The following is a 13,979-nucleotide window of genomic DNA, read 5'->3' as shown; positions in this document are numbered from 1 at the left end:
ATGGAAGAAAGATGGAAGGAAGAACTCTAGTGTGTAGGCCCCTCTGGATTATTGTAACTCAGGGTTAGGCAACCTACAGCACGCGCGCCGAAGGAGGCATGCAAGCTGATTTTCAGTGGCACTCACACTGCCCGGGTCCTGGCCACTGGTCTGGGGGTCTCTGCATTTTAATTTAATTTTAAATGAAGCATCTTAAACATTTTGAAAAACTTTATTTACAACAATAGTTTAGTTAATATATTATAGATTTATAGAAAGACCTTCTAAAAACATTAAAATATATTACCAGCACACAAAACCTTAAATTAGAGTGAATAAATGAAGACTCGGCACACTACTTCTGAAAGGCTGCCGACCCCTGTTGTAACTATTATGAGGTACTCAAAAATCACTGAGCAAGGTATAAATATCTAAAGTAGATTGATTAAGACGGTCTATAAACTACATATTTTTTGCAGTCTAGTTGGCAGCAAAAAGCTGACACCAAATCGTCTGATCAGTTAATAGCAGCAGTTCTCAAACTGTGGCTCGGGACCCCAAAGTGTGTCGTGACCCTGTTTCAATGGGGTCGCCAGGGGTGACGTTAGACTTGCTGGGACCTGGGGCTAAAGCCAAAAGTCCGAGCCCCACTGCCCAGGGCTGAAGCCAAAGCCTGAGGGCTTTAGCTTTGGGTGGTGGGGCTGAGGTTACAGCCCCACTGTTAAAGCACTTGAGCTTCAGCTTTGCTCCCCCACCCTCCGGGAGGCAGAGTTTGGGCTTCAGTTGTGGCACCTCTGCCTGGGGCTCCGTCTTCGGTCCTCCTTCCTGGGGCTGTGCAGTAATTTTTGTTGTCAGAAGGGGGTCACAGTGTAATGGAGTGTGGGAAACACTGGTTTATATAATCTCATTATTCAAGAGGGCACCAATGCTGCCCATCTGTAAAATAGCCCTGAATAGCAGCTGTTTTCATCTTGGATGACTTAGGAGTGAAGGAGAAAAAATAAATCAAAGGAATATTTTTAAGTGTCTTCAACTGGAGGGTGGATTACTCAGGGAATATATATTGGTATGCTGCAGAACCTGTTTTCCATAATTTGCTGCTTCAGATCCAGCCCAGGAGGTCTAAAAGATAGTTGCCAACATTTGACATTTTCCCCCTAAATCAATAAGTAATCTTGGGCCCGCTAAATCCTTTACTGCTAAAGTTTCATCTGGGTGCTTTTTGATGCATTGTGGGTTCTTCAGCGACCAGCGGATCAGCACTGATACTTGCATATTACAAATCTTTCCTGATATTGCAAAAATGATGAAAAAATAAGTAGTGATAGAAAACCTTAGACTACTTGGAGTTTTTATAAGTATCCATAAATCCAAACACTTACTGAGCCAAGAGAGTTGTTCTCAGTGTCCCACCCCTCTGCTTTACCACACATCCTGTTCTGTTACCAGTAGCTGTTGTGTGAGAGCAGGCCCTGTGGCCTGCTGCACCCCCGCCCACTCCCCAGTGTGCTTGTGGGTTTTGTAATGGAAAATCATGTCTCTCCAAACTAATAGGATTGTTAGAGAATGTTAACAGAGCAGTGGTCTAAGGAAGAAACAATAAACACAATTTGTTTGGACGTTTTACAGCCTCCTTTGCAAACCCACATTTTGAGTAGAAGTCGTGATCTTCAGATTTAAATGCTATAAGGCAGGAGCGGGCAAACTTTTTGGCCTGAGGGCCACATTGGGTTGCAAAAATTGTATGGAGGACCAGTTAGGGGAGGCTGTGCCTCCCCAAACAGCTAGGCTTGGACCAGCCCCTGCCCCCTATCCAACCCCCCCTGCTTTTTTGGCCTCTGATGCCCCCCGCGGGACCCCTGCCCCATCTACCCCCCTGCTTCCTGTCCCCTAACCACCCCCCAAAACCCCAGCCTCTGACTGCCCCCGCGCCGCCCCATCCAACCCCTCCTTTTATTCCTGACGACCCCCCCGGATCCCTGCCCCATCCAACCACCCCTTCTCCCTGACCGCCCCTGGAACCCCTGCCCCTAACTGCCTCCTGCTGCCCCATCCATCCCCCCCTCCTTCCTTACTGCCCCCTGGAACTCGTGCACCCATTCAACCCCCCTGTTCCCTGCCCTCTGACTGCCCCGACCCCTATCTACACCCCTGACCACCACCCTGAACTCTCCTGCCCTCTATCCAACATCACCTTCTCCCTGCCCCCTTACCGTGCTGCCTGGAGCACTGGTGGCTGGCGGCACTACAGCCACGCTGCCCGGCTGGAGCTAGCCATGCCACAGCGCAACACAGAGCACCAGGTCAGGCCGGGCTCTGCAGCTGTGCTGCCCAGCCGCCCAGAGCATTGCGCTGGTGGCACAGCGTAGTGAGGCTGTGGGGGAGGGGTAACAGCGGGGAAGGGGCCAGGGGCTTGCCTCTCAGAGCCGGGCAGGAGGTTCCCATGGGTCAGATGTGGGCCACAGGCCGTAGTTTGGCCACCTCTGCTATAAGGAATGAAGAGACAAAGTGGGTGAGGTAATACTTTTTTATTGGACCAACTTCTGTTGGTGAGAGAGAAGCTTTTGAGCTTACACAAAGCTTGTCTTCAGGTCTGGGGAAATGTACTCACAAACATGTGTCAGACCTCTGGATCTCAAATGAACTAATATAGGAAATAGTAAAAGACAAAAGCACCATGTCACTCATGAGTGAACACTTTGTACAAAACAATCACCCTATATCTGACTACTCAGTCCTCATCCTCAAAGGAAACCTGCACAATGCCTTCAGAAAACAAGACTGAGAGTTTACATTCATAACTTTGCTAGATACTAAAAGTCCTGGACTCAATAAAGACATTGGATTTATAACTTATTACAATAATCTATAACCAACTAAACCTGGCCCCTCCCATTTTTTCCTCCTCCTTTCCCTCCTATGAGTGGAAGGATGTTAACTGACCACTTCACCTTGAATGGTCCCTTGAAATATGTTTTAACTATTTATGCTAAACAGTCTGTTCTATCCTGTATTTAGCAGTGATACTCTGAGTAAATTTCCCAGACCTGAAGAGGAGCTCTGTGTAAACTTGAAAGCTTGTCTTTCTCACCAATAGAAGTTGGTCCAAAAAAAGATATTACTTCACCCCGCCCTTGTCACTCTAATATCCTGGAACTAACATGGCTACAACAACATTGCCTATAAGAAAATGAAGTAACTCAGGCTTACAGCACACCAGTCACATTCCAACCTCTTCCTGTTCTAGAATCAATCTGTAGAACCTTTGACTTTCAGATCTGTCATGTTGCTAAGTAATACGTTTCTAGTTTTTCTAAATCACTTTTTAGTTTTGTCCTGGTGTAAGTTATTTGGTGTTAATTAGATCAAACCATACTTCACTGGGTGTATGGCTATACTACCCGTCGGATCAGCGGGTAGTGTTCGATGTATCTGGATGCCATAAATCGATCCGCTAATCGATGCCTGTACTCCACCTCAGCAGGAGGAGTAAGCGGAGTCGACGAGGGAGCTGTAGCAGTCAACTTGCCACCATGAGGATGGCCAGGTTAGTTCGAACCCCCCTGCTAGTGTAGCCCAGGCCTGGGAGTGCAGCAGTAATGTCATCAGCCTTTGGTCCATCAAGTGCCTCTGCAATTTCTGTCAGTTGCTTTTATAAACTTAATGATTCACTGCAGAGTGACAATTTAATTTGTGTAAAACTCTTGTTATATTTTACTTGAACTCTGCCTCAGAAGTGTAAATGTGAACATGTTTGTGGTATTTAGATGAAATTCTAAGGACTCAAGGCCAGGTCTTTGGCCCTAATATAATCACTTTTGTGCCATAAAGCTGTCCTAATCAGGCATTTGTGTGTTCCTTTTATATGGGGAAATTTTATGGATAATGTACCGGTGGTAACAAAAAATAAAGACACTGAAAAGAAGCCCCAGCTCCTCTCCCTTAGAAAACTCAATATCATCCCTGTGCCTCTGACCAACCCCTCTCTACAGAAAAAACCCTAATAAAAAAGCCTGGCTAAATAGACACTTCTTGCAATAAACGTGTTAATAATTTTAAAGCACTAAGGTTTAGGTATTTCTCTCCCATAGCCAATTTAAGCAGGAACTCACTGCATGAGCACAGTGAGACAAACTTTATTTCTCTTAAATGTTGGAGCAGGTGTCTTGGTTGAAAGTGCCATTTTTCTTTACTCTTAGCAGAGGATCCATGAAGAGCCTGTGTTATCAGCACTGTATGGTGTGTTCAGATGCTAAACCTTCACTTTTTATTAAATTAATCAATGCCTAAAAAAACAATACATTCCATAATAGCTGACATAATGTTGCCAAGTTCTATGCCACTATTTCAAATTGACACTTTTTTCACGCTTCATTTGCTGAAAAAAAAAAAAAGACCTCTCATTTAATTCGTAATGAAAATTGAGAGGTTTTTATTTTTAAATTGTGTCCAAAATCAGTGTCTGCATCTTCACGTTGATTTGAAGTAAATCATAGGTTATCTTAAAACTGAATTTTTCCTTCTTTGAAAACCAGGCCTTCTGTCCGCAGATGCAGCAAAGATGTGTAGCTTTTTTTCATGGTGATACTATTGTATTGCCTACTGCAAACTTTTGGGCAATCTCATTTTTCTCCTTTCCAGTATGCTGAGTTTTTGTGAAACAGCTAAGGCCACAAACTACATCCTTTTTACTATTGACGGTGAAACAAAAGATGACAGAGCCAACATCAGTATGTAACTTTTTATCCACCCTAGGGCCAGGTTCCATGGTCTTGTCTTCAGATTTTAAGGGTTATGTACATTCTAATTAGTAGTATTACCACTGGATTTATTTACCTCAGGAGTTTGTCCATATTTAGGCATTGATTTGCTAAAAAGATGATCATAGATGTTCTCCCATGTCAGGGGTGATGTGGGACACCTGTGGTTTGGATAATATGTATTTTTTTGTTACACCAAGTTATACCACCTTTGTTCCCTAATTTATGCTGTAGTAAGGACAATCTGGGAACTATTACTATCAAGAAAAGGCACAGTGCAGAGTTGTTTGGATTTAAATCCTGGATTGTGTTTCTTTTCCATTTAAACTGTCATTTTAACTCCAGTTTTCTTTTCTCTTCTGTATTTCTTGGCTCATGCTGTCAGATCTTATCTTCAGTGTGGGTTTGACATTGAGTCAGGGAGTTGGAGGGCTTATGGTTGCAGTCTGACAAGGCTGCCCATGAAACCAATTACCCTCCAAACTCCAATATTACTGAGCCTGACAGGCATATTGAGAACAAAAGTATCTTGGCCAGACCGGTGGCAGTGGAATTAACAAGCTTAGCCTCTGCATTCTACAAAGAAGCCAGTTTTCTAACACTATGGTTAGCTAATCCACCAGTTAAGCAGTATACTTGCATCTCCTTTAGCCTTTGCCTTTCCCTCAAGCTAAAACTGAACAGAACTGCTCTACCAGGGCTGCTTTTACCATTGCCTGCTAGGAAGATCAGAAACTAGCCAAACTGGCATAGTCTGGAATATCACAGATTCTTTGTGGTTTTCTCCTTGCACACTAATGTAAGGAGGCTTCCAAATATATGCACATTAAAGTTGTATAAATAGCTGATTTTGGTTTGTTTTTCTTCAGAGTCCCCTCATGGAAACTGGTCCTAATATTCTGTCTGCAAAATTATCAGTCTCATTCTTTCCCACCTTGTTTTATTGCCTCTATGAAATTGAGAATTAATAATGCTAGAAGTTTTATATCATCATAAATCTGCCAGCCTAATGAAGTGAAGTGTTGACTTTTTTCCCCTATAAGAGCCCGCAGTATGCTGTAACGATGAGTGAAGAACCCCCAGGAAGAGGTTTTACCCCATTCCTGGGCAGGCACTTGTTTTTATGTGTAGTTTTGTGAGTCACTTTAAGGGGAAAAAAACCCCCAAACCTAACAGGCTGCCTTTCAAGTTATGAGTCCGATGTGAACGGTACTGTAGTGAGCTTCATTAAATGTTAGTGTCTGATCTTGGCAAACATTTTATAATCCAGTAATTGACTGGGAAAAAAAGTATTTGTCAATATATGTACAATGACTTTAAATAAGGTAAAGTTAGTATTAGCATTCTCTGGAAAGACCTCAGATCCAGACTGAGAAAATGAGAAGTGTGTATAAATAGAATATTAGATGGATAGTTCTGGTTTTTGTAACAGGTCAGTTTTGTTTTTTTCCCTCAACCTGATAATGGTGTAGCTTTTAGGCAAACACATAGAATGACATCTGTGGTTTAATTTTAATTGCATGGTAGTAATGTTATGATTAAAAAGACAGAAATTAGCATAACTTTTTTGCCATTATTACTACAACTAATAATACAAAAGCCGTCTGATCTAAAACATGTTAATTTTCTGCTTTTCTGTGCTGTTCTCTGATAACTCACAAGAAAAGACAGGTTAAAATAGTAGCCACACTCTGTAAAACTATGAATTGTGAGATGAGGGACAAAATGTAAAATTATTTTGAGAATACTACTGACATGCTTTCTTCTGACTGTATATGCAAATGGCATCCATCATAAACTGTACTCTTGAATGTCTGGGGGATCAACAGTATCAGAAAAGTCCATTGTACCACTGGGGAAATGCAAATGAAATCTTTGTGTGGAATGCAAGCATTCATGTAAACCAGACGTACACTGTGGACCAGATAATGGACAACTAGAAATACAATATCTAGAGGAAAGTACAACTCTGTTCAGCACAGTAAGAAAATACCGATTTTCCCTGTTCAGGTTGAGATTAGTTAATTCAGTAATTCTGTTAATTAACCACCCCTAGATTCTAGAATGCAAATCTGATCTCTCTGTATGCTAGGAAAGAGGGAGAGGGAAGTAGGGACAGGAAGGAGAAGCTGCCCTCTTCAACAATATTGATTATTTAATGAGTACTTAATTTAATGAGGATCAGTTAACTACTTCTCTTTCTCTTAAACTTTGTCTGAATTTGTTTGTCTTTCTCTTTTTTACGGTGGACTCTTTTGTCCGGGGAAATAGGAAATACAGTTGTATTTAGAGTTTCCTTCATGCCACCAAAGACCAATGATTTGTGAGGTGAAGAAGAGGACGTAACAGACTCAAAGCAGTTTGAAACAGATGAAATCTATAACAAAGGAAGAGTAAATCTCTCTGCTGGAATGTTTCTTTTGACTAATTGTTTTGTATTAAGACTAGTGGCCCCATTCCGGTATCAGGTAATGGGCTTATATTGCACCAAGGGAGATTTAGGTTCAATATTAGAAAAAACTTTCTAACTGTCAGGGTAGTTAGTCATGGGAATAAATTGCCTAGGGACGTTGTGGAATCCCCATCATTTGAGGTTTCTAAGAACAGGTTAGATAAACACCTGTCAGGGATGATCTAGATCAGTGGTTCTCACAACAGATTTTTTGATGGCCTCAAAGTGAGGCCACAAACTCTTGCTGGTGACTGCTGTGACAATTTTTCCTAAAATACTTGATTAGCTTTAGGGGAAAAAATAAATATGCACATATACATGTCCCAGTCATTATAACTTATTTATGTAGGAATTTTTTTTGTAGACTCAATAATAAAAATACTATGTAGTTGTCTCTATTCTTTGCTGGACCTAAACAGAATAGAAACACAAATAAGATGTTTTGAACATTCTTGTCCTTTTTCTTGTGTCTTTTGCTTTTTTGGTTGTTTGGTTTTTTAAGACCTGCCACCCACCACACAAGGGCTGAAGCCTGACCACTGGTCCTCGGAAGGTGGGGAACTCACTGACTGTCTGCTCCTCCAGCTTTTGGGTCACCAGAAGTGGGCAGGGCCCAACCACTGCTGGTGGCCCTGCAGGGACGGGGCTGCTGCTTTGCCTCCTGCCCCCAATCACCACCCAGGAGGCTGTGGCCATAAGAAAAGTCCCTGGTGGCCACATGCATTTGAGAAATGCTGGGCTAGATAATACTTAGTTCTGCCTCAGTGGTGGGGACTGTACTAGGTAACCTATCAAGGTCCCTTCATTTCTTTGATTTTATGATTCTATGATCAGTAATAGTAGCTGAAAGGCACTGTGGTGTGTTTTTATCATATATGATAACTAAGTTTATTGGAGCTTTTCTTTTGTAAACAACAGTTAAACTAGAATCATTGCAGTCTTCTTTCTCTGTGGGTTCTTCACAAAATGAACCATGGCCAACGAGAGCTGTGGGGGTGGCACTTGCAGGCGGGAGCAGTGCACGGAGCTGCCTGACTGTCCCTGCTCATGGGGCCACTTCTGGGAGCCACACAGAGCCAGAGTCGGCAGGGAGCATGCCTTTTAGCCGTGCTGAGCCACCAACTGGACTTTTAGTGGCCCAGTCAGCTGTGCTGACCAGAGCTGCCAGGGTCCCTTTTTGTCCTGGCGTTCCAGTTGAAAACCAGACACCTGGTAACCCTACTTATAACTCTAATATCTATTTTGATACTACTAGCATACAGGCAAACCAGACTGGCTTCCAGCTACACATGTCATGCCAGTGACCATGGCATGAGCGGGCACCTAATTTGCCAGTGTCACACCAGTGTTCCATTTGAATTGAATTACATATTCCTCTGCAGGCTAATTGGATGAAAACACTGAGATTTAAATGTTAACAGTAAAACACGTTGTTACATTTCCTGTAAACCGCTGTTCTTTGCATCAGTGATTCATTGCCTGAGTTCACAAAGAAAAGTGAAATAGTTTTCACCTGGGAAAGGGCTGCATTTCTACGGCTCTGCACATTTATTTTTCCTGAGTTGTCTGACTTCAGAAGTTAGAAGACACTGTCACTGATCTAATTGATTTCCATCAGTGATTAACTTTACATTTACATATAATGGACAGAAAACAATCTGTTCAGCCGACTTCAAGAAAGTGATGCTGTATTTGTCATTTCCTCAAGATTGGAGATTCAAGAAGGGGAAGCTGTTTTGCTGATTTGGTTAGAAAGGGCCCATCTTAATTTTTGGCTGTTGCTTTTCGAACAAACATTGAAATAATTTGGTGGACTTTATCATATTTCTATATGTGATATAGCAATATTTAGAAACCATAATAAGTACAGGCAGGGGCTGAGAAAAACTCCATAGTATAGCTCTGCTATTTCACCTCAAACTTAACCTGCATTTTCCCTGTTCTGCCAATCCTGGATCAATCATGTTGAATTCTGCAGTAGTTTTGTAATGTGAACAAACAGCTTTTACAGGTGAAATTGAGAGATCACAAGACTGACTTCATGCCTAAGGTCATATCTACACACACAATTGTATTGCTTCAACTATACTGGCAGAGCTAGAGACTGGACACAGTTATATTGATGTCTACTGTTGGCTTTATATCTGTATAGCTTATTACTAAAGGGAAGAATAAGCTATACCTGTGGAAGGCTCCTTTGTGTCGTCATAACTGTGTCCACACTAGGGCTGTATCTACACTAGGAGGGCTTTACCAGTATAGAAATACTAGTATACTATATTGCCATTGCACTTCTAGTACCGATGTAATAAACCCACCCTCCACAAGCAAAACAAGCTATACTGGTAAAAGTGCAGCTTTACCAATATAAAGTGTCTGCACTAGGGGCTTCTACTGGCATAACTGCATTGGTCAGGGATCACAGCTTTTCACACCCCTGACTGACACAGCTATGATGGCAGAAGTCTGTAGTGTAGCCCTGAGCTAGCAGTAGCACCAATTTTACTATTTAAGTAGAAAATCATAGCCCTAACCAAAATAATTAAATCTGTACAAAAAGAGTGAAAACCAGGCCTAACCTATGTTTGAACCTGGACCTTCAAATAGGAAACTGTACATTTACCCACTTCATTATTTGGCCTATGAAAAAGGGCCATGCAAGTTCAGTTGTTATATTAATAACCTGATATAATTGTACTGAATGTGATTTTTGACACAGTGTAATTATGGGTGTTTGTGTGTGTACATACCCCTGCTTTTCTCTCCAGGTGTCTGTTATCAAATAAGGATACTTACAAATATAGTAACTTGGTGTTTTCAGTCATACCGTCACTGATTTGTATTGCAGGCACTAAACGCATCTTTGATTGAATCTGTTATGTTTGTCATATTTGTCAGCACTGTGTGACCTGAGACTCTATTATCCCTTAACATTCTGATGAGCTTCTCTTAGGTGAAGCAGGTATGGTAGCTTTGAATGGATTTGTGACTGGCAGTTGATAACGCTTTCTGAGCAAACAGGTCAGTTCAGCTACTGAGCGGTCCTTCTGTCTCTGGCAGCCGATTGCTAGATAAAACAAAGAAATCTTAAGCAGTTTATTGAAGAGTGTTTTAGGCCTTTCAGAAAACACAGTGCCTAAAAGAAACACAGTGCCTAAAAGAAAGCAATGGGATTAGTTGGTTTCTGGAGACAGCTAGGACCTGAGACTATTTATTCTGCTTTAAGAATGGCCATTAAAGGCCAGATTATTTCAGGGGATGACCACCTTCAGCTCACATTAATTTCCAGGGAGATGAGGGTGATCAAACAGCTTGGAGGAGGAGCTTAGCATCTTATTGGCTAGTGTCCAAAATAGCCTATACAGCAGCCTGAAGTCTGTCATAGCATTTGTCACTATTGCAACTGACTCTGCTCTGCATGGGGTGATGGCTGGTAGATCCATCCCCATCTCCAATTTCCTTACATGCCAAAATGCAGGAATTCCTTATTGCTCATTTAACCTTTTGAATGCTAGTTTTCTGTTCACTTCATGTAAAGTGTCAGCAGGAAGATTACCTATTAGGGCTTTGGAAATGCCATTTTGCTTAACTCAGAGTTACTGCAAGGGAAAAGAGCGATAGAAACTATTTGACTAACTTATTTTTCAGCATCCGAAAATAATTTCCCCACCTTTATCTCTACTGTACCTCTTCCCTTGAGGACCCTTATGGATCCTGCCCCTTTAATCAGATGGAGGATCACTACCAGGGCCGGCGCTTCCATTTAGGTGACCTAGGCGGTTGCCTAGGGCACCAGGATTTGGGGGGGCGGCATTTTGCCATCCTCGGCGGCAATTCGGCGGCGGGGGGGTCCTTCCGCACTCCAGGTCTTCAGCAATTCTGCAGCAGGTCCTTCACTTGCTCCAGGACCCGGTGCTGAAGTGCCCCGAAGACTGGGAGCGCAGAAAGACCGCCCCCCCACCGTAGAGTTGCCGCCAACGACCGGGAGCGCGGAAGGACCCCTGCCTAGGGCACCAAAAACTCTGGCGCCGCTCCTGGTCACTACTGAGTATTCAGAGACCTTTCGTCTCCCTGGGAGTCTGGATACACTGCTCCCACAGCACTCCCACCTGCATGTTTCATGGGGGACGATACTGGGGATAAGGGTCAAATCTGATCTCCTGCATGGCAATGCAGAATATTGAAACTGTTGTTTCTGATGGTGTGTAGAGATAAAATATGATCCAAGTATCTGGGACTGTGATTCTCCTACTCCTATATCCTGCCTCCTGAGCCTCGTGAATCCTGCCACCATATCAGATATTTCAGAGGAATATGAAAAAACACCCCACATTGCACCTGGTCAATTATGCAATGCCATGCAAATACAGCTATTTAAGCAATCCAAATGTTGGCTCCAGTTCTGCAAGGCCTTGCTTGGGTGAGCCATCCTTTATTCATGAGAGGTTTTGCAGCATTGAGAAAATATTTTGTTTCTTTGTAGTGTTAATATGATAGTAACGTCTGATGGACTAAGCATGTGATTGGGAATCAGAATTCTAGTCTAGCTTCTCTTTGGGCATGGAGTGTGCCTTAACTGATGTTTGTAAAGTACCATGTAATTTTTACAGCACTGTTACATTATATTTTAATAAATCATAAAGATTCTTTGCCAGTTCTTCCATCCAGAAAATGGGGATAATGTTACTTACCTACCTCACATTGGTTTTGTAAAGATTAATTACTTAATATCAGTACAGATAGGCCTTTGAAGACATACAGCAAAATATAAATGCTAAGTATTGTTATATAAATTAAATACAGTTATTGTGAATTAACAAATGCATTTTTTATTGTCTGTTGGGTTGAGCAAAGTAGAAGTTGCTCAAGGGTTTTTGATGGTGGTGCTTTTGTTCACAGCAAGAGAATAAGTTTACTTATTGTAAAGCCCAAAAGGACAGGGATAAAATGCATCTCATGAGACTACATATTTGTGCTAATGGCATTGTCAATCTCGATACACTTCATACGTCATTAGCATTTATCACTACTAACTAATATCACTAGTATCACAGCAAGCAATATTTGCTTTTTATGCTGAAACAGGTACTATGGGGAAGTCTGCAGTATTTAATATCTATCATAAGGTTTTTAAATTGCCACCATAGCATCTGAATGCCTTCCACATAAAATCAATAGCCGTAGTGAAGCCCTTAGTGGACATGAATGTCTGGTTCCTCTTCCCTTTTGTGAATAAAACTCTGCCTGGGGTATGTTTTTATTGGGTGGTTGTTTTTGTTTGTTTCAGATTTTTGGTTTGATTTGAGAAGAGATGGTACTTAGGTAGATGGAGGTGTCAGCATGGAGAATTTCAATCTTTCTGTCATGGAAAGGCTTTTCTTAAGTCATGAAATAGACAGGGATGAAAACAGTGCTCTGTAGAATTTAGTAGGAGTCGACAAAAATCGCTCAAATCTCTTGAATTTGATAAAATGATATTCTTTGTGTAGATTTTTACAAATCATTTTATAGAGTTCATGTCAGATATATAGTATAGTATTAAATTAAACAGGATGGTTTAAAGAACCTATAGAAAGATTATCAACTTTTATTTGATTTTTATAAGACTCTTCTGTAAGAAATAATCAGACCTTTTAATTATTAGCACTGTTACTTTTATGATCAATAAAACAAAGTGATTGGCTGTAATAGCTGCTTGGATCCCAACTGATAAATAATCATCTGTCCCCTACATTATTATTATTTTTTCTTTTTTCAAACAGGTGTGTTTTATGAAGTTGTTCAGAGCGCCCCTCGAGTGGAGGAAAACGTACAAGTGGAGTCACACCTATACAGTCACAGGTGGAAAAGGCACTCAGAGTCTCTCAAATCAGTTGATACTAACAGAGCCAGCATGGGGCAGGATTCCTCAGAACCTGGGGGCTTCACAGACCTACTACTTGACGAGGGACATGACAACACCACACAGATTGAGGTAGAGATTCGTTCCACGTGAACTTTATTCAGTTTGTGAACTACACTGTGAGTGGTGGCATGAATCAAAGTCCCAGAACCATACAAAATGTTTTTAAAAGCTAAGAGATGAGTTCAGTGCATTTAAACTTTGATGTCTGAGGCCAGCTTAATGGCCTAACAGTTTATGTAACATGTTATCATGTGGGCTCCAGTTTCTGCTCTCCAGTTGCTAGGCTTGGAAAGTCTGGGAGGGACTGACACTTGTGACTCTTGGGGAAAGAGATGTTTTCTCCCATTGCACTAGTCATTTCAAGATGGAGGCTGTCTCCTTGCTGTACAAGACAAGGGAGGCTTTTTGGCATCATTAGGAGTTTTTGCTGGAGGACCTGAAAAGAAAAAGAGAATCCCTTTTTTATATACTAATTATTTATATTACTATTGTACCTACAAGTCCTAGTCACGGACCAGGACTCCATTGTGCTTGGTGCTGTACATACACAGAACAAAAAGAGTTCATGCCCTAAAGAGCTTAGAATATAAGTATAAAACAAAAGAAAACAGATTGACACAGAACCTGATGGGGGACTATGTGGGAATAAAAGACAATATTGTTTGGCATGATAGGTCTCAGTGCACCAGCAGCCTAACTGTCAATTGACAAAGAGTTTTAAGGAGGGCTTTGAAGGAAGATAATTAGATAGTTTTGTTGATGCTGAGATGATATTTTTACAAGCAGTGAGAGGCAGCATGAGAGAAAGCATGAAAACCACCCTTCATAAAAGCCTTAGTTTTATGCCTTATCCTCTGGTCTTTTGGTGACTCAGAACCTGGGT

The 13,979-nt window shown here is 41.7% G+C and overlaps 1 protein-coding gene across 2 annotated transcripts in view; it reads left to right on the top strand.

The window, feature by feature from the left end:
• Positions 1 to 13,979, top strand: part of PLXDC2 (plexin domain containing 2) — a 462,666-nt gene that overhangs the window by 166,219 nt on the left and 282,468 nt on the right. For both annotated transcript variants that reach the window (XR_012655203.1, XM_075062304.1), the window contains exon 2: positions 12,954 to 13,165. Coding sequence is in view for 1 of the 2 variants with exons in the window: in XM_075062304.1 (XP_074918405.1) it covers positions 12,954 to 13,165 (212 nt within the window). In the remaining variant the exon portion in view is untranslated. The remainder of the gene's footprint in view (positions 1 to 12,953; positions 13,166 to 13,979) is intronic.

The sequence above is a fragment of the Chelonoidis abingdonii genome, chromosome 2, assembly GCF_003597395.2.
Source record: "Chelonoidis abingdonii isolate Lonesome George chromosome 2, CheloAbing_2.0, whole genome shotgun sequence".
NCBI classification, from domain to species: domain Eukaryota; kingdom Metazoa; phylum Chordata; order Testudines; family Testudinidae; genus Chelonoidis; species Chelonoidis abingdonii.
Note: the sequence above shows the minus strand (reverse complement) of the source record. Positions and strands in the feature narration are given on the sequence as shown.